We start from the raw sequence: 24,227 nt of genomic DNA, 5'->3' as shown, positions 1-24,227 counted from the left end.
CGATTCTGACAATTGTCCCTCCCCCTCCGGTGTTTAGAGTCAAGTCAGTAATACAGACTCGTGCACCCGAGGACTACCCCGCGCGGTATGATCACTGACACTGATGACATGATGAGAGAGAACCTTTTCGGATTTACATGTAAAACGGGGAAAGATACGCAAAACATAATGCAAAGTCTGAAGCCAAATTAAAGTTGTAATTATTTTAATTATTTTTACTTGCCAAATATTTGCATTTTGGAAAGGCAAGACACGTTCATGTCGTTTAACTTTACATGTGAACTGTCGGCCATATTTAAACTTCAACCGCATGCCTGGCATGCCCTTCCTTATGCAAGTTGTCTGAATTCTGGTTCACTGTCATTCCAAATTGCACGACAATATAGAATTAACCACAAGTTACATGTTATCTGAAAACATCACACTTTTATAGTGGGTCTGAAGTGTGATTTTAGTGAGTACTAAGAACGTCCCGTGTTGATACTCAAGATACTTGCTGTGGAAAATCGCTCGGTCGAATGAGGTCACCTTCAGCTTCTGGTCGAATCAGGATAGAGTATGCAAATGAGGATGTTGCGGATTGGCTGATAATGTAGAAGGGTGCAGAATTGGATTTGAAGTTTACAACCCTGTTTCGAACAAACGCTTGTCATTTGGGCGCCCAATGCGTAGAATTATGACTATAGCACATATTACATTGCTTGTTTGACGTCAATAGTGTCTTTTGAAAAGTGGCAGTTTACTTAAAGTCTCGTCGACTGATTTCCAATATGGCGTCGGTCATTATGCTCATTAACATATTCATTTTTTTTTCAAATTACAAAAAAAAAAATCATAAAAAATAAAAATGAGGATGTGCTGACTTGAAATTAACAAATCTGAGTAAGCTACCCCCTGCACATCAACACGCCAGATATCAAAGCAATCTAATAAGAGGTTTTCAAGGAGTTGATGAAAATGACATTTTATGAAAAAAATCATAAAAAATTGAAAATGGCACAGATCAACTTGGCATGAACAAATCTGAATAGCCTCCCCCCAGGGAACATGCACACCAAATATCGAAGAATTCCGACTGTCACTTATGGAGTAGATAGTAAAAATATAAAAGTTTGACGGACACCTATGATTCACTCTACTCTCTATACCTCAATACCCACCTATACCTAAAGCTACGCTTTCAGCTTTCGCTGACAGCGGAGCTAAAAAAAAATTCATAAATTTTTGGTTTTCGAGAGTCATTTCATGATTTCACATCACACACATTTCATGCGATTACCAATAAACACCAAATTGAAACTATTTTTCACCTTCGTTGTTCTCATAGTGGTCCACTGTTGCCCTGTCATTATAGTAGACATGCATGTGTATCAGATGAACAATGAGTATTCATGAATATTTATCTGAAGGTAATAAGCACTTAGGAGTCATGAATATTCATTGTTTATCAATTCATTTGCAAGTATTCAAAATTTTGAGATTTTCATTTTTGCCTTTAAAATCATGTTGAATTTCCATTATTAGGAACAAGTTAAAGACCTGGAATTCAATCCCCAGTCTCACACTAGTGCTATCTTGTCAGTGGAATGAACATCCTTTTGTTTACGATCAACTTTTTCTATCGTTCTGTGAGACAACTATTTTTCACATCTACATTTTAGTTCTCATCTAATGTGGTGCTTTAATGTAAGCCTCTAAGGGTTCACACCAGACCCCCTAGCTTGGCAATGTCATTCATCATTGGAGCCAATATGTCGAGTCAGATAGCCAAGTCTTTGAGCAGGTCCACACAAATCCACTTGAAGTTATGGCCACAAGGACTCTAAGAGTCTACACAAATCCACTTGAAATAAACTTACTGTGTATTTCTTGTTCTTTTCCCAGGTTTGTGCATCTGGTATGCTTACACTGGTTGTTGTGTCTGCCATCTTGGATTTACAGTATCACATCATATCTTCTCCAAACTTCACTACCTAAATCTCAACTCTCACATATAATGTTTTTTGTAGTTTGGGTAAATATCATCTCCCCATCTTGAAAATTCACCTGCCAAAAACAACAAAAATTCTTGTAATTCTTGTGAATCAAAGAACTCAAAATATCAGGTACACATGTGTAAGATGCGTCATGCTGTTCAGCCGGCTGCCCCTATCAGTACAGTCATGTGTGTTTGCTGACGGTGCTGCTGCAAAACGACAAACTGCAACAGTTTGCCAAATACCATGAACACTTTGCTGGGGACACAAGGACAACATTAGAAGTAATTCGATATGAGATCATTATCGAAGCTGACCAGTCATCCCCACTGAGTGACACAACAGAAGCATATACACAGTCAGGTACTAAGATAAATCAGAGACGGATAGATAAACACAGATGTAGATGTTGAGTACAGTTGTGTGACTTCATCAAAAGTTGCTCTGTGTATGTCTTTGTACCTGACTCTGTGTGTGCCGCAATTGTGTCACTCAATGGGGGATGACTGGTCAGCTTTGATAAGGATCTCATATCCAATTACTTCTAATGTTATCTCACTCATAAAAATAGGTATGTGTTTCAATTCATGCTTTCTGACAAACCATTGTGAATGTCAGACAGGCATTTGTACATAACAAAAGCCATATATAAATGCTACGTAACAAAAGCATTGTCTGAAAAAAAATTGCATTAAAATATTACAAAGGCAGACAGTAAGTTTGTTCTTGTAGACAAAAATAGTTCATATTTCTATCAGAATTTTGATCATTTGATCAATGGAATGAAATTATGGTATATGGCTGTGTATTCGGTGTTTTGTTAAATGTAGGTTAGGAAAATCAGTTATTCTGACTCATTTTCCTACCAGCAATTTTTTTCCAAAGGGTGGTAAATATATAAAATCTAACCAACTCTTTGTCACTTTACTGGTATTCCCTACCACTACCAGTGTTTTTGTTAAAATGTAGTAAGTAGGTAAAATATACCTCAGTTCTTGAATCAGTTTACCAGGGTTCCCTACCAGATATAATATATTCATGGTTGAACAATGAATATTCATGAGAGATGTTTTACACTCAGGAGTCATGAATATTGTATACTATTTCAGCTGACTCCCATGATGCAATAGCCTACAGCAAAGATACCCTACAAATGCACACAATCTTGATATTTCTCTGAAATTGTAAGTAATTGTAGGTGATGTAAAATCATAAAATGACTCTTCAGAACCCATAGTTTGTAAAAAATTCCTTATTTTCCTGGCATGGCATTCCCCATTAATACCAGCTGTTTTTGAACTCAATTACATGTACTGTATTTAGTATTGTGAACATAAACACTTTCCACTTACATATAATTATTAACACAAATATTGTCATATCATATAACAAGTAAGATACTAAATATTCAAGCCTCCTTCACATTTTTATTCATTGATGAGAACAAATCATGTTCATACTGAGAATAATTTGACAAAGTTTGCATTTTTTTACTTTCCATTTATGTAAAATACGACAAGCGAAATTTTGTTTGTGGACTTGACTCTTTTATTTTTGCAGATTTTTTTCTTGATTTACAATGTATATATACAATGTATGTTGTACATAATGTAGCTGTTACTCCTACTGTTACAGAGATTCACGATGATTTGGTGCAATGTGCTGGCATCCATACTTTAGTTTTATTAGATTACCCCTCTGGTTGTAAGGTTACTCAGACTACTGCAAAAGCACTAACCAAATTTTAAAATATGTATGCATTCTCAGATAGCTGATCACTATCTTGAGAAGTCAATAAACTTTTCCAAACGGTATTCTAAAGTGGCCATATGGTATTTATTTTGGATTTTTTTTATTTATAAAACAATTTTATTATGGGTTAGTCCTTGAAAAATCAACATGAAACAACACAGACCAAGTCTGTTTTTGTAACTCAATACACTGTAAAAAGCTATTAAAAAAGTGTAAAATTGTTGTTATTGTACGTATGATAACAAACATTTTACACATTCATTAATTTTTTGCAATTTACTGAGTTACAAACAAGGACTTGGCATATGTTGTTTCACATTGATTTTTCAAATACTAAGCCATGATAAAATCGTTTTATAAATTTAAAAATCCGAAATAAATAACCAATCCTCATCCATATGACCACTTTAAAAAGAGTATTTAAAGAATAATATTGCTATCTTATCAGACATACTTCTGGACAAAAATGGTTTACATTTACATTGTAATCTATCAAGGGTGTCACAACTAGGCAGCCTTCCTCAAAGAGGTCACAAGATCACTACAAATCATTACTGTACTTTCAAATTTTGCCACTGACAAAAGAACTGTAAGTAAGCTAGTCTACTTACTACTCTGGCAATGGAGGTTTCAGTAAGATAGCCACGAACTAAAACATATAAGTTACAGTCCTGAATGGTATAATTGTATTCGCACCACCGACTGGGTGACATTTCTGCCGACTTCCGTGATCTGTACATTTTTTTGAACACAATCTTATTCACAGGGTATAATTAGATCCGGGATCAGATTCCCACAACAGAGGCATTGCTATTCACTACTTGTGTAATCTAGCACACCGAGCAACAATAGTTTTAGTGTGTGTCTGTCTTAATAAAGCCAGACCTCAATTGCCAGAGTAGTAACTCAATACCTCTGTTGTCAACAAAAAAAAACAATATATATTGTTATACATTGCTTGATAAATAATATCCTATAAATCTATGGTCCGTACAGTCTGCTTACAGCTGTCTTGGAGAATTAAGCTTACAAGTGTCACAGAGTGATAAATAGCCAGCACAAATAACTCACACTGCGTAATTCAAGATTTTTTTCCCCGCCACATGCTAGTACATTATTCCACACATTCAAAATATTTGCAACAACAATGTCTGTAAGTGGCTACTGTTGGTTTTGTTCACGAAAGTCATAATATACAGTTACCAGTATTTGAAACTGCAGTTTGGTGTGGAGAGCCATTGAAATCTGTTAGTTCTATAACATCTCTAGAACAGTGTAGGTGTAGACATTGGTAAGATGACTAGAATACTTGGGTAGACTTCACTGACTTGTTGCCTTTTAAAAATGGGAATAAATAGACTTTCCGGGAGATTTCACCTACATACTGTGAAAAACACTCACAAAAAGAATGTCTTGAACAATGGTAACATATGTGAATTCATGTCATAGGCTGTGACACAATAGACTGGACTTTGTATTGTGGTCTGACAGAATGTAAACATACAAACGACTTGGGCAACACAATGACAAAATGACAAACCATGATAACACAATGACAAGCCAGCTACAAGATTATCATACAATATACCTAAAGCCTATAACGTAGACGCTCAATAACGAAATTCTGAGTGACGCAATTCATTGCCCCCTCAGTCACGCAATTAATTGACCCCTCAAGGTCACACTGACTACCTACGTCATTTGTAGTGACCTTCAAAGACACGCTTGATACATTGCCAGTTCTTCCTGGCAGTATATCCGTACACTGATCCCGTTTCCCACGCTTACACATCAAAATTACAACCGTAATTATATCAATGGTTACCAATGGTTACCGCATACCAGTAAAATTATATGTTTTCTATTTAAATATTTCACAGCTAACCCGTTGTCATATCTATTTTCTTCTACTATGCCTTTGTTGTTATGATATTGTTTAAGTGTTATTTATCTCCACTTTCAGGTCAACATCACACACAATATTTTGTATTTTTGTCACTTTCACTGATCATAAAACTGGGGTTTCCTACAAATTGGTTTTCATTATTTAAGTGTTGGCTTTAATGGGGAATCTGTAGTTTAAGCTGACAAATATAAACCAGCACACATCGTATCTATAACAATGACACATTTTATCATTCTGTTATTATGCTGTCTTTTTTTAACTGGGTTAACAACTATATTTGAATTAAGTTCACTTCATAATGTAATTTGTATCACTGCTACAGGCAGTGTTTTCGCTAAAGTTTGGGAACCCAATGACAGAATGTAGGTAATACAGTATAACTGGCAAACACCGTAATACCGGAACCCCAGTAAAATGATTGGGGAACTCGGGTAGATTTTACCTACTTACTAGTACTACCCATAACAAAAACATTGCACAGGTAAACAACGGTTGTTTCCACGCACAAAGTTTGTCTTCCAAAGAATTATGAGTAAATAATATGGAACTACTTGACTTCATTGCCCAACTGACAGGAATTTTGCAATAAAGCTATATTTAAACATGAAGTACACCCACTCATCTGGTGATCCTCAGTTACATGTAATGTAGTGAAAGTGAGTCAGAGTTCTGGAAATCTGTGGGTTGAGTTTTGATGAGACCATTCAATTTTCATTTGTACAAGTACATTTTACCAGGTATCCCCATTTTGTACAGAGATTTTTTCAAAATTCTAGTGAAGCCTTAGTGAATATGTAACTATGCAAACATGACCAGACTTTCAATCTTTATTACCAAAGTTCTCAATTATTAGCAAACCTACACTGACTAATATAGGCCTGTGTTCCATTGTTTGTCTAAATTTAGATCTGTCATCACATTTGTTTATTTTCACTTAACATTTATGTAAACAGCGGCCATATTGTGAAAACCAGGTTCTGTAAAAAAAAAAAAAACTGAAATAGTGCTGAGTCATTTGACATGGTTGTTCATAGTAACAAGTACACATGTCAAATTATTGCTTAGTTATCAGTATTTTAGTCATGGGTGGTAAATATGTAACATATACATGAGTTCCCAGGTCTATTACTGGGGTCCCCACTAAAATCATAGTACAAGGTACGAAAATCTATGCAAATTGAACAAGATGTTGTCGAGGTAACCCACTACAAAGAAATCTCAGCAAGTTACCATCTCTCCCTCCCCCACCTACCAACCCCCAACCCCCACCCCTTTCTATTGCTAGTGTACTCTCATGACAGAATTTTATATTGTGTATTTTCTTATGTGTCACCACATACATTTGTAGTGTGGGATAGAGAAACATCAAATTCTAGAAATTTCTGTGTGTTAGAGGCACAATCATATCGGCTTTAGACAACACACTATTCGTTACCAGAGTAACAAATTCTTAGCAACACTAACTGTTTACAATACAATTCAACTTCTACAATATCACTATACCAATACACCTATATCATATACATTAGCTGATAGAATTATCATAACAAGTATATTATTAGTGTTGGGGTCAGGATATAGCTTATGATTTTTTGGGGGTGGAATTATTTGATAGAATTATTACTGAAGTGGTACAATTTAAGTTATCATAAATAGTTCCTTATTACTTATCATCCATGGTAACACACCACTCTGGTAATCCAATCAAATAGTCATTTCCTACCCATTAAAATAAATATTGCTGATAAAATATGGTCTGCTCCAGCAACTGATTAGTTTATTTTGAAGGCCAAGTTCCAAATGAGTACTGAAATTTTAGGGTGTGGAAAATAGTTATGTGGCAGAGGTATATAAAAATTTAGTCTTGAATAAAAGAATGACGCTATCTATTATCCCCTTGGCTCCAATGATATTGTGTGATACGATGGCTAACAGTAGAGGTAATCTTCTGATCCCTAAGGTTAACCTCTCAATTAGTCAACACAACTTCAAATACGCATCTATTTAAACCTGGAACTCTGTGCCATTGGCAGTAAGAATTATAAACAACAGACATAGTTTTACGACAAACTTAAGGCAGAATCTTCTGAGGGAATAACCTTTACCTTTTGTCTCGTTTCAATTTGCCATTGTAATTTTATTTCTGTATGTAAGAGCTTATGCTTGTTACATATTCTTAGTTTTACTATTTTTTGTTGCTTCCATGAGCTTCCGTGTATTTACTTATTTTTGCCACCAACATATTTTTATCTCTTTAGTTACATAAAATTGTATTTTCTGTTGTTATTGTGAAACTCGTACCCACCCAAATTTGTCTTAATTATTTGCATGTCTGGTCCATGGACTTTGATTAGTTCCTTGTGAACTATTTCCATGGCCCTCACCAGAATTGTTCTTTCCGTTGCTTTCAAAGTAATATATTTTTCTTCTTTGGTGGAATAAATTTTCAATTTAATTCAATTCAATTCAGCACCTAATGCCAGGACCTAGGATTGACATGTTTACCATACAACATCTCAATGCTGGTCTAGTAGTAATTTCCAGTTATGTAGCTCGTTTCAAAGTAGTCAGTAAAAATGTGAAATGTAGGTGTTAGTGTTTACAAAGTTAGATCCATGAATCTGTTCACCAATAGAAATATACTGACTGAAATACAATTCGATGCTTTTGAAATTGAGTGGCTAGACTTGATTAGTTTTCCGAAAACTATTTTCTAGTCTCTCACCCACAACTTGAAATCGTTTTCCTTTTGGATGTTATCATTTATTTCTTTTTTGTATTTTATTTCTTGTGGGGAATAAATTTCAACTCAATTCAATTCAAATAAAGAATTTTTAAAACAAATTCCTGAAAATGAAGCCGGCAAAGATTTGCTAAGTAGCCGGTTGTTTTTGCTGTCAACCGACCCTTATCTTCCTGATTCCACAAAATGATTACATATGATGAATGCCATACATTGACAGCGTGGCCTACTAATTTATCAAATAATTGTTTATGTAGTCTTCACCATGGTAACAGTCAAATAATCTGATAACAAATTACCTATTTCCTACCATCTCATATAATGATCCATTACGTTATTTCAATAAATATCATTTACTTTTTTTATTTAATAATAATCTCATTTCACAGCAGGAATAACACTGGAATACTGTATTTTCAAATTAAGTTCATTATTTTTTACTCATGACTGTTTTTATTGAAGATAAAAATCTATATGAAAATATTTTTTTTTTTACCAAATTTTACATGTACCTTTCAAAGCTATTGTCTTCAATTAGTAAGAATCATGAATCTGGATTTAAAAAAACAAAAGCTTCATTTATTTTTTTATTGTTCAAAAATACACCTAATGTTAAACTGGCTACAGTTCAGTCTTACTAATTAGCTTAATTACCTCTTCAATAATCATTGATAGTACTTTGATGTCCATTATTATGTGAACAATTATAAATTGGGTAATTACTTACTGGTCAACCCAATAGTAAATCTGTCAGGTGTTGAGCCCAGTGAGCCAAGTCACACACAAGGAAGAAATTTCTTCTTCCTTGTCTGTGGGCAAGTTGTTGTATGTACCGCTGCAACATAAATTTCTTGTGACCCACTGAAACATGGTTTCCCATAATCCTGCCACAGCCATTATCTTTTACATTAACTTGACTTGAAAGGGGGTGGGGGTGGGGGTGTGGGTTACTGCGAGACATTAAACCCTGTTTTTTTTAATCATTTTGACCCACAACGAAAAATTGAATCTTTTGAGGTTACTGTATTCATTACTGGGTGATTATGTATGCTCGACAGTCACAGTCAATACAACACCACAAGTTTGGTTGAAATGAAAAGAAGTTGTCACTGTTTTCGCTCAGCTTAGCTTTTGTTTACCAGTGCATAACCTTGACTTATTGTGTTCCCTTTTTTATTGCCAACATTATGCTAGTCATAACACTAACATATGGTATATACATTGTACAACCTAACGTCATAACACAATTCTATACGACATCCATATTCTTTGGCATTTTTTAAAGGGATGACCAAGGTTTCTGTAAATATTATGACTTTTAACAAAAGTACTGTTAATAATTATAAATTGAATGTGCCAATGTCATAACTTGAATACTCTGTTTAGACTATAAAGTTATTGTTAATTATGAACACAAGCTCACTGCTACTGTAACATTGATTGATTGATTGATTACATAAGGTTTCCCAATGTCCTTTTTCATTAATGTTAACCAGTTTTGAAAATTAGGTAAAAAGAAAAAGATTGGGATATTCAGTAATCAAGGTCAGTGTGCCAAGTTCTGTTGCTATCTAATATGCTAGAACGAATTTCAACATTTGTTCTGTCAAATGTCAGGGTTTATTAAAACTAATTTCACTTCTTCACTTGATATACAATGCGATATGATACTGTAGTGTACACGTATGTGATAATGTATCATATATATGGTACATTATGATGCAATGAATATATACTTACTCAAGATCACGCGATGACAGACTTGTGGGAGGGGTACTAATGTTACCAGCTGGTTCTTGTTTGAGGAGTTACGACTTCAACAAAATGTCTCTTGTACAAAAACTCTGTAAAAGCGGAGTAAAGAAAAAAATAATTCACCACATACAACAGATGCGCAAAGGGATAAATATTACCACTAAAAAAAACTTAACCTGATCATGAGAAAACGCCGGGAAAAACGTGTGAGAACGGCGGAAGATGCATCAGTGGGCGTAGCCAGTGTAAACTCTGTCAAACAATCCTCAGGTGATTTGAAAACAGTAATTTGTAAAAATTGAAACGCTTGTGTGATCTATATGTACAGTGGTGAATGAACGGTTGAAATAAATCCATCTGTTTTCATTCCATTCAAATAATCCTACTGACGGTGGAAATCGCAGTTGCCTACGTCACAATAACACGCCACATACATACTACCATCGGTATTTACAATGTACATTATAACCTGTTATGAACTTTGGTCATTCTGGCGGCTTTGGCAAAGTTTGATTACACCACACAAACACATACTCGTTTTGTACATTGTTCGAAGTTGACCGTCTTCATACTTACACTGAGCTTGTTTCATTAGTATTGTTTTGTTGACACCAATACGGCGTAAACGTAGTCGGGACTGATGACTAAGAAATCCCACTTACCGGCAAAATATCTCCACTGTGTTGTCCTACTTCCTGGCCACGAGTTACGTTGACATTACCATGTTTCCGAAGGTCAGTCCCTTCTTGATTAATAACATAATAATTTGTTTTTTCCGTCACGTTGGGAATATATATCGTATAATTTGCGTACCAAAACTTAAGAATAAACTAATATTATGCATTTGTTATTTTACACGTATCAATTATTTGTTTCCTGTTTCAGTACTTTTATTTTATTTTAAAATTAGTTTAATTATACTTTCCTAGAATCAGTGTTATTGAAAGCGCGCACACTAACAGCTGTTCTGATTGGCGGATTTATCGTACGCCCAGCAGATACACCAATATTGACCAATCAAAGTCTCTATATCACTGTAGCAAGTTACTTTTTCTCCCAGGATGCACAGCTACAAATTCTTTACCAAGTGAAACATGGCGCCCACTGCAGAGGTAAGTGGATTATTCTGTCAGAAGTGTTAAGAAGTGTATAATGTGTGAATTTTATAGTTTTTGTCACTGGTTCAGTGAAATAAGAATATTCCCTAAAATACTCCTTTCGTAAGTGATGTACAAACACAAACATTTCCTTTCTTTTCACTCAAAGTCGTAAGGTCGCGACTGCATCAATATCAATCATGATGCACAAAAATAAAATTCGTTGAACGTCTATCGTAATCGCTGAAATTTGTGTTATTGTTGTCTTCCAACCTTAAAATATAGAAATGTCACATTTCACGGTAATGTTTACATCACGAGACCTTCTTAGCAAATAATTGTTTGGAATTATACGGATTTTCCATGAAATAAACTACTGTCTCTATGACAACAACCCAAGCTAACTTTTATACCAAGCATGTTGATGTTGCATTGTTGGTATATATTACTACCAGTGCCACCGTATTGACAATAATAATCCATAACATATTTTTAAAGCTTGCAGTATGACGACCCAGTACATTCCTTGTAAACTATATGGTGACAGTTTGCAAAATTTTAAAAACCATATTGACATTGACAATGCTGTATACAGTACATGTGTAACAACTCATTCAGCATGATAATTATCAAAATTGATATTACAATTTTTTACAATTGCAAATAAATCCTCTGTAAGAGTTTAAAACGTTGACAAAGCAACATAGGGGTTAATCTGGTAGAATTTACGATTTCTTACACACATATCGATCATGAAATTTAAAGAACATGTGGACGAAAGACGTATTCTACCTTTTTACCGAAACCCAAACATCTACTTACTATTATATTTGCTTTTCATTTTGTCCTTGCCTTTCCTTTTTGTAGGACATGGATGAGAAGGGGCAAAGAAACACAATTCTCTTTGATAGCTCAAAACGTGAGCTATTTACAATACAAAATGGCTTCAAAAGTCTTCACAGAAAGTTGCGATCCAATTGGAAAATCGTGATGTAAGTATGATGTCATAAAATGATATGATTGTACAAATGAAGTTATGAAATTGATTGAAATATGAGGTAAGCAGGCTTGCTCACAAAGTGGCTTGACAGAAATTTTCGTACACACCGTCTCTCACCTTATCAGGGCTCGAAATAAACAGTAGTCCTGTGTCCACAATCTACCAATTCTTGTCATAGGGCTACCATAATTTGCAGCTGGCAGCCCCACTCAGGCTACCACTGATTATGCGATGATTTAAAGGAGGGAAGATTTACAGACATAAAGTATTTTAATAACACACATATTTCCAATAGAGGAACTCTGTTTTTAGTTCAGGAATATAGGACTGTTGGTCACCATCTTTAGACTACCACTTTCTGAAATTGGTAGCCCTCTAAGACTACCAAAGAAAAAAGTTAATTTCAAGCCCTGCTTATCAATAAGTTATTAAGCTTATAGTATTTATACAATGATAAATCTGTCTGTCTGTGTGCATGTGTGTGTGTGTGTGTGTGTGTGTGTGTGTGTGTGTGTGTGTGTGTGTGTGTGTGTGTGTGTACATGTAAATATATATCTATTCATTTTATCTCATTTTGTGACATTTTTTCTGTGGATTTCAAATCAAAACATAATTTATATATATTTATTCAGGAGTGTGTGAGTGTACAAAAATTTACATGTATGTATTAATTTTATCTCATTTTGTTACATTTTTTTCTGTGGATTTCAAATCAAACATATTTTTTTTTTCAGGAGTAAAGAGGAAATAACCGCAGCCAGACTTGCATCAGTGAGAGTATTTGTAATTGGAGGACCAAGAGAGAAATTTACAGCACCTGAGGTAGGGAATCTGTAAATAAAATGTTTACAGTTGAACAATGTCCTGGGATGCACATCAAATTTATGATATTTATGATATTCACTTATACTTTACTGTGTAGTAACTATAGAGAAACCAGCTGTTATCGTTCCAACCCAAAATGAAAAATGTTGTTTTTCATTAGAAGACGCAATGCAGCTGTGCATCTTATAAATGGTTTTATTGGCTGGCAGGGCTAGAAATTAACAGTAGTCCCATGCCCACAGATTACCAATAATGGTCATGGGACTACCATAGTTTGCAGCCGGTAGCCCACTCAGACTACTGCTGATTATGTGATGAAGATGGAAGATGTATGGAATGAAAGTATTTTAATAATACAAATACTGGGGAGCATTTCCAATAGAGGAAATCTGTTTTCAGTTCAGGAATATCGGACTACAGGTCACAATCCTTGGGTGACCAGTTACTGAAACTGGTAGCCCACTAGGACTGCCCAAAGAAAAAAGTTAATTTCGAGTCGTGGCTGGGGGCTCAACAAAATATCGTACAAATCATTCAGTCGGATGGAGGAAATTTCCAGGATAGTTTGTTTACAATGATGTGATTTATATACAATAGATACATCACAATCAATAAAGATACAAACTATAAATGTTTATGAAAGGTACTTGTTTTTATGAAACAATTTCTTTCATTTATGTTGAAATTTTTTAGCAAAGTTATAGTGTTACTTTTCATTAAAAAAATTAAGGGGTTGTTGGTGGCCAGGTGGTTAGCTTGTATGCCTCTTCCGCAGTCTGAGTTTCAAACTCACTAAGTCTTGGCCGGGTTTAATTAAAACCTTGTGTGTATGTAAGAAGGGTGATGCTCAGTTTGATCCTGCCAAATAACACAGGTTTTCCCAGGACACTCTGGTTTTCTCCTGCTTCTTTAATGATAGGGTACTAGGACCCTGTTCATGTGGCAACCATTCAACAAGTTTCCGATATTTGGATGAATAAAGATTGTTACATAAACTGTATAAAAAATTGCCAGTTTTGAGTCTTGATCAACACCAACTGCTGCAGTACCATATTTATCGGAATTTTATAGATTCCTTTATACTTGATGAACTTTATATGATTGTATGTATTTTACTTACCAAGCTGTAATACTTTTTCTCCACAGTTTGATTGTATCAAGACATACTTGGAGAATGGCGGTAGTGTACTGGTCTTGATGGGGGAAGGTGGTGAAACTAAATTTGATACAAATATCAACTTTCTATTGGAGGATTATGGTATTATGGTCAATAGTGGTAAGTCATGGTGAAAATATCAGAGAGAGACACAGCAGATGTTTTTAGTCATTCCAAAATATCACGTATGGTGACAACGAATATACATTGTGAGTGATACTGAGAGCAAAGTTTGTTTTATTTAGGAGAAAGGGCACATACACTAAACATAGGAAATATATCACAGGAAAACATTGTGAGGGCGCTAGTGATATATTGTTAAATTATCACAAAAATATTATTCAGTTTTTGTTCTGAGACCTAAAAAAAATTGTTTGGTTCCAGTTTCCTGATCCCACCTAGTTTTACACTGCCCACAAGTTTTTGTATGTATTCGAGAGAGAAATAATAAAATTGCAAAAATTGTGAAGTCTCAAGAAATAGTGGATGCAGAAACAGACATCAACTTAAAAAGACAATATAAAACTGTTCTTCCAATCTGTAATGGATGTGATAGGAAGAAACCAATAACACAGAGACCATATGGGAAACATCAGTAACTACCTGAACTAGACACTCACACATACATTTGTATATAAAAAAAATGTTAAAAAATGAAAACAAAAATCTACCTACCCCACCTATTCTAAGATTGAACCTAATCAGAACCACACAATTTTTTTAAAGGCCTAATGAGGGTGTATTATTGTACAGAAAAATGTAACTTTTGTTAGTCTGCTTAAAAGGAAATAGACTTGGAACACAACTCATAAATCTTTTCCATTCCTCAAAATCTACTTTACTGTGAATTAACCCAATACATCATACCAAATTTTCTCTACAATAGATACGGTAGCAAGGACAAGTTATTACAAATATTTCCATCCTAAAGAAGCACTTATCTCCAATGGAGTACTTAATAGGTAAGTTAGTACAAATATTTCCATCCAGGAAGAAGTGCTCTCATTTCAAATATAGTGTTGAGTAAGTAAGGAATATTTACATTAAATTGTGATAAAATATCATTTTCATATTCTGTCTGATGTCAGATAATTTCTGTTCCTAGTAACAGTAATGTTTCACAATTTGTTGTTATTATTTACCAGTTATAAACTGCTTGGCTTCCTATCTGGAAATAGTAATAATCAGTTCTTGTATCATGCATGACCAAGGGTTCTAAGTACTTTCGCCTGTTCAGGTCAACAGACTTTCTCAAACTGTCTGTTTGCTGACTTTACTGCTACATGGTGTAGTGTCGAATTCAGTGTGCCCATTTGACATGCCACTGACGCACACAATTTCTAGTGATGCACCAAAATTTGGTGTTCCCCTATCTCTTACCGGTACTATGTGGTGACTCACAAGAAATGCCAGTTGTCATCATACTAACCCACAACATCAAAATTTGGCTATCATTAGAGGGCAAACTGGTGACGATGACGTGGTTTGTAGTGATGATGTAATTGGTATGACCCTTGCCATGTTCATGATGTTGCCCCCCCCCCCCCCCACCCCCTTTCTTTTGATGTGGAGAGATTCTCTTAATTTGTCTGGATAATCCTGTTTTAGGTTGTTAATAACACAAATTATCCATTTTTGTGTTTCAGAGCCATCAGTCAGGCAGCAGGTAAACATATACCAGGTACAAATGAAGATGATGCTTCAAATGACTCACAGTGAGTGAATAAACTGTTTAGTTTTTGTCACTTAGTGATTTTTTTTACAAATCAGAGAACATTTGTTTACATTCTTTTTCTTTTGTAAATAGTTGAAAGAACTTTTATAAATGCTATCAATGTCATGGAAGTTGGTTAAGTGTGTGTGTGTGTGTGTGTATGTATGTATGTATGTATATGTATGTATGTGGGCTTGTCTGGGTGGGTGGGTGTGTGTCACCATGTGTAAGTTATTGTGTGTCACCATGTGTTTGTGAGTATCACTGTGTTTGTAGGTGTGTAGGTGTTTATGTGTATTATTTGTGTGTGTATGTGACTGTATGTGGGAAAAACACTGATTTTCACTGAATAGATCAGTGGAGAATGGGGGGGGGGGGGTATGAAGTAGTGTAAATGTGCGTAAATAGATAATATTGATGAGAAATGTTCATAGCACGCAATGGCTTCACCACACGTCTGTATTTTGCTTGTATAGCAAGAACTGATCAGTTTCTCCTATAACTAAGTATAGAGATTGATTTGAATTTCTCAGTTTTGACAGACAACCATTGTTTTGTTTCTCCAGGGCACTCACATATGTGTATCCATTTGGTGCAACACTAAATGTAGCTAAGCCAGCCACAGCTGTCCTATCAACGGGTAGCGTTTGTTTTCCACTGAATAGACCAATCCTTGCACTCCATACATCCAAGGTAAACAAACAAATTATTCGCTACAAAAATTCATGATCCAGGGGAGGACATTTCAACATGTACAGTGATCAATGAAACACATATCTGGGCTGTAATGTTAATTTCTATTACCATCGCGTCCTCCTCACCTGACTGACTTTCTGACTGGAGGTGGAGTTCCTGCAATAGTCAAATATTCTGAATGAATTACCACTGCCTGTCAGTGTGTGATGGATTACTACTGACATTGCACTGTTCACCCTATCCCCAGCAGGAGATTTAGGTAGATTTTCAGTCCATTTGACTATATGTGGAGAGAGAGATCCTAGAAAATTGAGCCCACTATGTATAGTTATACGTCACCTGTCACCAATCTCGCATTCTGATTGGTTGAGAGCCCTGCAGATACACAGGCGTATTTTTCACCAACAGCCGTATTTTTGCTTGTTGTATCACGTGATCACTGCACATCCCCTTGTAAACAAATCTAGCAGACAACTAGAGATCGAGCTATAACCAGCATTTCCAATGCCAAATTTGTTGTCAATCGAACAAAATATCACCGTTGTATACATTGTAACAAGTCTTTGAACTGTATGTTTTGTGTCAGAGGGAAAATGTCAAAAATTCCATGCAGAACGGCGATAGTCCAGATACAGCGAACGCACGGTCGTCACGCGATCGTGAACATGAATTCCTAAATTTATGAAGGATATCAAAATTACCACCACAGAGTGTGCATTTTTTGCTTAACTAGAACAACAAAGTATATCACGAACATTTATGTACATTTAATGGAATACAGTACGCAAAACAAAGACGCACTCATTTTTCTGCTGATGGTTATAAGTTTGAATATATCGCTGAGTGATATGCAAATAGTAAACAATACGTCATACTACTGAGCAAACGCGCACTCTAATTGGATGATAAAGTTAAGGCTGACATGTAAACAACCGCATTGCAGTTACCAGAGAGGTGCATGATACTACGCTCAACAGTATAACGCGGAAGTGATTTTATTTTAACATGAAACAGCATTTTTAGACATTCAAAAATGAATTCATAGTCGCAGGTGACGTATAAGTATGTTATTTGCCAAATACTGTTCCACATCTTGCTGCTCGAGGTAATTTTTCTGGTATAACGGCTCTCCGTTATACCAGAAAAATTACCTCTCGCAGCAAGATATGGAACGGTATTTGGCAAATAACATATACTTACTAGACTAAAAAAAACAACGTAAATGTCCAGATTTGTATTGGGCACTTTTCAAATCAAAGTTTCATATTTCATTCAAGCATATTTAGCTCTACTTGAACAGAAGTGAATCTGAGTCTGAAAATAAGGAGGCTTTGTTTCAAATTCTGTTTGTATGCATTTCACACAAAGTAACAGTGTGTTATATTATTTTGTACCTCACAGTATTCAAAGGGTAAACTGGCAGTTTTGGGATCTGTCCATATGTTAAGTGATCAGTACATTGATAAGGAAGAGAACGCCAAGATTCAAGATGTAATATTCCAATGGTTAACAACAGATGACATTGTCCTGAATGCCATTGATGCTGAAGACCCAGAGGTAGGCACTCTTAAAGGCCCATAATTCAATCCCAGGTTCTCCTACTATGATATGAACACTTAGTAGGAATAGATGCCTAATTTGTGTATTTTACATATCTTCAGACTGCAATATTTATAGGCAGTGAAATTAGTGTTGGAATTGGATTCTTAACATAATCTTTGTGGTCATGCATAAACTGAATGCATAGTGTGTTGATTTTTCCCTTGTAGATGCAAGGCAGAAATACTTAGTGTGTTACTATATGCAATCAAATTAGCCTTGGAATGACATTCTTAATATATCCTTTTCACATATGAAATGATCTATTTCTTTATTTGTAGATCTCTCAAATGAGAATATGTAGCCAGACACAAAATTAGCCATGGAATTCGATTCTTTACGTAACCTGTGACATCACATATATGAATTTATTGTATGTGCTTTACTCATCATGCCTGACACATCCAAATTAGCCTTGGAATTAGATTCTTTACGTAACCTGTGACATCACATATATGAATTTATTGTATGTGCTTTACTCATCATGCCAGACACACAAAATTAGCCATGGAATTCGATTCTTTACGTAACCTGTGACATCACATATATGAATTTATTGCATGTGCTTTACTCATGCCTGACAACCAAATTAGCTTGGAATTAGATTCTTTATACGTGACCTTTGACATCTGACTACATTATCTTCTCGCTTTATGTCCAGATCTCAGATTACAATATGTTACCAGACACAGCCAAATTAGCAGAAAGATTACGTGTTTGTCTTCAAGAAAGTGACGATAGTCCAAGAGATTTTAATACCTTATTTAACACATCACTGTATAAGATGGATACGAGTGTTGTACCTAAAGTCATCAAGTAAGTACAATATATTACGTCCACTCTCAAGAAATATAACAAAATATGAAATAATGAAAGCTAGTTTTAAATTTAAGTTGTCATTATTGGGAAAAAAATTAAAATCTGACTTCTGACTCACTAAGCCTTGACACACAATAATTTCTTTTCAGATCAAAATTTGTTGTTCCCCTATCCCATAATATGTTATGTTGCCCATAGAATTTTCTTGGTGTTGCTATCTGAAGAGTGTGTAGAGAACTTCTTTTGATAGTAAAACTGGGAGACAAGTCTCAGGGCTATATCAGTATATGTGATAACTCACAAGAACTCCCAGTTGTTATTAATATTATTTGACTCACACCTGAAAATGGTGTAGTTTATTATGTCATACCTGAAAATGGTGTCGTTTATTATGTACAGTACTCTAGTTTGAGTCATAGATGGATTGATATGAGCCATGCAGTTAAATACCTGATAATATTTGAATCAAAATTATGAATATGCTATAAATAATAATGGATTTAAATCATGTAAAAAATGAGAATTAATTGTTTGACTGCTATAAATTTTGTGTTTATTTCAGAGCATATGAACAGCTTGGTGTCAAACATGAATCACTAACGCTAATACAGCCTCAGTTTGAAACACCATTACCACCACTACAACCAGCAGTAAGTATTCCAACAGACAGTCTCCTTGTTAGAGTATAGGATCAACACAGCCTCAGTTTAATATTTTGGAAAGACCTGTTGCCCTGTGTGTTCTCTCAATCATGCTTGCTTGCCTCATAGCATGTGATTAATTGCCTACAAAACTGCATCATGTATCTTGGCATTAAAGCAGTTATCAATTTGAAGGTTGGACCCAGCATCCTTCAAGTGACATTTTCTTGTAAGAAGTCTTCATTTCTTGATTCGTCTTTCTTTGTGTCTTCAAGGTCTTTCCTCCTACATTCCGTGAGTTGCCGCCCCCATCACTTGATTTATTTGACTTGGATGAACAGTTCTCGTCAGAAAAAGTTCGATTGGCACAAATTACCAACAAATGTAAGTACCGGTACTATCTTCTCTGATGTCACTTGGCAAAACGTATTTTACAATGAAAATCAATCAATGTATTAAAGCAACACTAGCTGTAACTGAAGTATTATTTTTTCAGTCAGACAACCAACAATATATTCCTTGAAAATTGTTACAATACCAATAATTCGACATTGGACATGTTATTTTGTGGTCAATTTTATCTATAAGATGTACAGTAACAGATCATGATCACTTTGGGCACAGAGTTTAGGGTGTGGACCCAAAAATTAACTGATTGGATTTAAGTTCAATATTATGTGTACAGCTGTATAAAGTGACTGGGGAACCTCAATAGATTTTTAATTGCTTACTGCCCATAATAAAAACATCGTCATATTCAAGTTTATGTTACTTTAATAACCTTGTACAATAACAACTGATGAAGGCCGAGTGATTTGACCAAAAAATACACAAGTACAAAATCAGTGCTCAGAATTTGGAACTGCTAGATAATATCCCAGAGCATGGCAACAACATGTTGGGGTGAATACTCTCCTAGGTTTCATTATAACATAAATGTGATCATTCATTCTATCGTAGGTACGGATGATGACTTGGAATATTATGTACGTGAGTGTGGAGATATCCTGGGTGTATCAAGTAAACTGCCTGCTGATAGCCGTGATGCCAAACATATTCTAGAGTACATCTTTGCACAGGTTGTGGAGTTTAAGAAACTCAATCAGGTAAGATAAAGTGTTTGTACAACCATGGAAGACTTACTACCAACAAGCTATTCCCGTAAACTTTCTAGAGTGAAAAGTTTTGGTACAACCATGGAACACTTACTACAGATAAGCTATCCTCGTAAACTATCTAGAATGTAAAGTGATAGTACAACCATGGAAAGCTTTCTACCGACAAGCTATCGTAGTAAACTATCTAGAATGTAAAGTGCTAGTACAACGTCCATGAAAACTTTTCTACCAACAAACTAAGATCCTGGAATGGACTCAAAAAGGAATGAATAAGCCTAGTAGGAAACAACACTCTGATAAAAAAATAAAGTGTCCAAAATCAGACAGACAAAACCACCTATATGATAGGGAATGAATTGAACTGTGTTTATTTATTTATTTATTCGACTAAAATACCATTATCCATAAATTATTTTTATTATTTGAATATAATTATCAACAATGTTGTTGTCGTTGTTCAACAGGATCAAGACATGGACATCAATGAAGGACCAGAATACTGACAGATGGCAGAGTCAGTACAAATGTTACATAGACATTGTGTAAATATGAAGTCTTGTACAGAACAACTACAATCTATACAGTAAACTATATCAGTGTCTAGATCTATTCTAACTAGTAGGTTACAGTGTACACACCACACCGTCCACATGTCTATTCAGACATCAGTATATTTCATTGCAAAACGATAATGAATTCTCGGTAGTTGAAATAGAATAAGAGCATCATAAAAATAATGAAAATTTGATTTCTTGGTCGATACCACAACTTCTGCTGCATGCGCTTGCCATGCATTACAGGCGCATGTGTACTATAGGCACGCATAAGAATAAGTCGACCTTGTTTTATTTTGACTCTCTAGCTTGAGGTAAAAAGCTATTACAGTTACCAAGAATTTATCAACTTTCACATCAGTGTGATCACAAATGTTCAACATCTCAGTGAAACACTGTGCTACTCTAGCCACTATCCTTGCTGACACATAAATTATCCTAAGAAGAATATATCTGAATTGTTCACAATGATGAAACAAGTAGAAAAGAGACTTGGTTCTCTAGCTTGGCAATGTTGTTTGCCAGTATGTCAAGTCAGATAGCCAAGTCCCTGGGCTGTACTTTCAAGCCAGTATGTCAAGTCAGATAGCCAAGTCTCTGCAAGTGAGTATGTCAAGTCAGATAGCCAAGTCGCTGGACTATACAGTAAGGCAGTTTGTCAAGTCAGATAGCCAAGTCTCTGAGCTATACAGTCAAGCCAGTATGTCAAGTCAGATGGCCAAGTCTCTGGGTTACAGTAACAGAGGTGATACCTTGATAAATTTGCATAGATTTCCATACTTAGTACACTATGATGGAATAATGTATTTCATCAATCTAAATTGTACTGGACAGAGTAGAGAAATGCGATATCTACAGACATTCAGATAGTCTGTAAGGTTCAAGGTCTCATGCCACACTTGGCTATCACTTCACTGATAGCGTGGCACAATGTCACGTTACCAGACTGACTTTGTGACAGGCTTGTACTTTGAAAATTTGGTTTATAGCCGTTTGCAATAGCAATGTCACCTCTAAGCAATTTCAGACATGTAACTTGATATAGATTATTGAGAATCATTCTTCGTAAAAGAAAGATTTCTCAACTTTCAAATCACATACATTCTCAGAGAAATAGTTTCTTTATCTTTATATAATGATAAAATGTATATTGTTGATTTTTACAGAAAAGATATGTAACATGTAATTTCAAAATTTTTGTATTAAGTTTAGTGTTTTTGTTAAGGCTCCAGTAACCCAAGAAACTGACACAGGATATCTGGTCAAATGTAGATCGTTTTCATTTAAACCATAATTGGGGGGGGGGGGGGGGGGGGGGGGGGGGGGGGGGGGGGATGGACCCTGCAAGAAGGCATGGGTAGCTTTTGTAAATTTTACCTACTTACTCTCCGTATGTAAGAAAACATTCTGGTATCTGTATCGCCAAGCCAAAAATAAACTACTTAAATTCCATGTCATGTAATGAGATGCTATTTTGTCATGTCAGTGCAGTAAGGTTGTATCTGCTACGCAATTGTATAGTAGATACAATCTAACTGCACTGACACGGCAATTTGTACATTAGCAGAAGGACTGCTGTTCACATAAAACATGACAAGTTTTGTATATATTGCAGTTTTATGTACAGTGCATTTGCTAAGGTTTGGTAGCCCTAGTAACGGAGGAGGAGTTGCTAAAACTTGCATAGATTTTCCCAACATCTTGTACAATATTTGTTGCTCAGAACACTGGTTAAAGTTGTGATGAACTCAGAGATTTGATCAATTTATCACCCTTAACAAAAACACTGATGCCATACCCTACCACAAAGTGAATTGTGATTAGCTGAAATCTTATTTGCATATTAATGTTGGCTAATTAGCATGTCAATCTTATTTCACATCTGGTATCTATACTACTTAATGTGCAAGTGTACAATATTGTCAATATTTTGTGTTATTCTGTAAATAAAGTTTCCTTACACTTACATTTTGCGTATGTTTGTACTTTTCTCTGTGTTTGTCAGTAAGTTTGCATTCACAAACAGGACCATGGTGTGAAATAGTTGAAAATTGTTAACTTAAAAGTTATTACCCCAAACGGGCAACGCTGGAATGGGGGCTATACGAATAACCCATGTCAGTCTGTTCATGGACAGCCATACATCAGACAGCCATGACTCAAATTCAACCAAACCTTGCACACATGTCAAACACTATCATTGTGTGCAATGTACGCACGCATATTAACATTGTGACCTTTAGCTTCATGGCAACTATATTTGTGGTAAAAATACACAAACAAACAAAAAAAACACACCCACAAAAAAAACTGACCCCAAATGTTAGCAGAAACCCAGCTCTTATTAGTCTCGGTTACCCAGCATCCTTGTATTTTCCCAGACTCTGCTGGGGGTTAGGCCCTCAACGACAAGAGGCTGGGTAACCGAGACTAGGCTCCTATATGCAAAGGCTGGGTATTATATTGTATGCATATGCACACACACACACACACACACACACACATCAATGAAATCACTAGCCCTTAGGCCCTTGTACTGGTTCAGTAAAAACTATTCCACAAAAAGTAGGGAGATTTTGATAAAAAATGTTCAATGTATGATTTATTGTTCATCTATTTCCTATCATAAAAATATCTCCTTCAGCACATGTGAAATTACAGAATAAAGAGACAGGCAAACTATTAAACATCAAACTCTACGTGTACAGTATGAATATATATTCCTTTCAATATTGTCTAAAATCGAACTGCTTTGTTGACTGATACAATCTTTTCACATCCGACACTACTACAGCCCACTTCAAGTTACTGTTCAACGGCTATTAGATATAAACATACAGAAACCAGTAAGAAACTGTACCTGCTACACTTCAAAG

The 24,227-nt window shown here is 35.3% G+C and overlaps 2 protein-coding genes across 4 annotated transcripts in view; one reads left to right on the top strand and one right to left on the bottom strand.

The window, feature by feature from the left end:
- LOC144446021 (serine/threonine-protein kinase Sgk1-like) overlaps window positions 1-10,843 on the bottom strand; it is a 29,039-nt gene extending 18,196 nt beyond the window's left edge. The window contains exons 1-3 of one of the 3 annotated variants that reach the window (XM_078135688.1): window positions 10,795-10,843; window positions 10,118-10,221; window positions 1,860-2,046 (exon numbers count right to left, since the gene is read on the bottom strand). In XM_078135688.1, the coding sequence (XP_077991814.1) occupies window positions 1,860-1,928 (69 nt within the window). In that variant the 5' untranslated portion in view covers window positions 1,929-2,046; window positions 10,118-10,221; window positions 10,795-10,843. Of the gene's footprint in view, window positions 1-1,859; window positions 2,047-10,117; window positions 10,222-10,601; window positions 10,674-10,708 lie in introns of those variants that run through there. The other 2 variants (XM_078135687.1, XM_078135689.1) reach the window with 2 other exon arrangements.
- A 366-nt stretch (window positions 10,844-11,209) lies between these two features.
- LOC144445509 (intraflagellar transport protein 52 homolog) lies at window positions 11,210-22,648 on the top strand. The gene is made up of 13 exons (XM_078135094.1): window positions 11,210-11,244; window positions 12,097-12,221; window positions 12,964-13,051; window positions 14,201-14,330; window positions 15,097-15,172; window positions 15,857-15,925; window positions 16,491-16,617; window positions 18,022-18,177; window positions 18,881-19,035; window positions 19,601-19,688; window positions 19,955-20,063; window positions 20,640-20,785; window positions 21,262-22,648. Exons 1-13 carry the CDS (start codon window positions 11,227-11,229, stop codon window positions 21,298-21,300), a joined length of 1,326 nt encoding a protein of 441 aa, XP_077991220.1. The 5' UTR covers window positions 11,210-11,226; the 3' UTR covers window positions 21,301-22,648.
- The last annotated feature ends 1,579 nt before the right edge of the window (window positions 22,649-24,227 follow it).

This window comes from Glandiceps talaboti, chromosome 14 (genome assembly GCF_964340395.1).
Source record: "Glandiceps talaboti chromosome 14, keGlaTala1.1, whole genome shotgun sequence".
Classification (NCBI taxonomy): Eukaryota; Metazoa; Hemichordata; class Enteropneusta; family Spengelidae; genus Glandiceps; species Glandiceps talaboti.
Note: the sequence above shows the minus strand (reverse complement) of the source record. Positions and strands in the feature narration are given on the sequence as shown.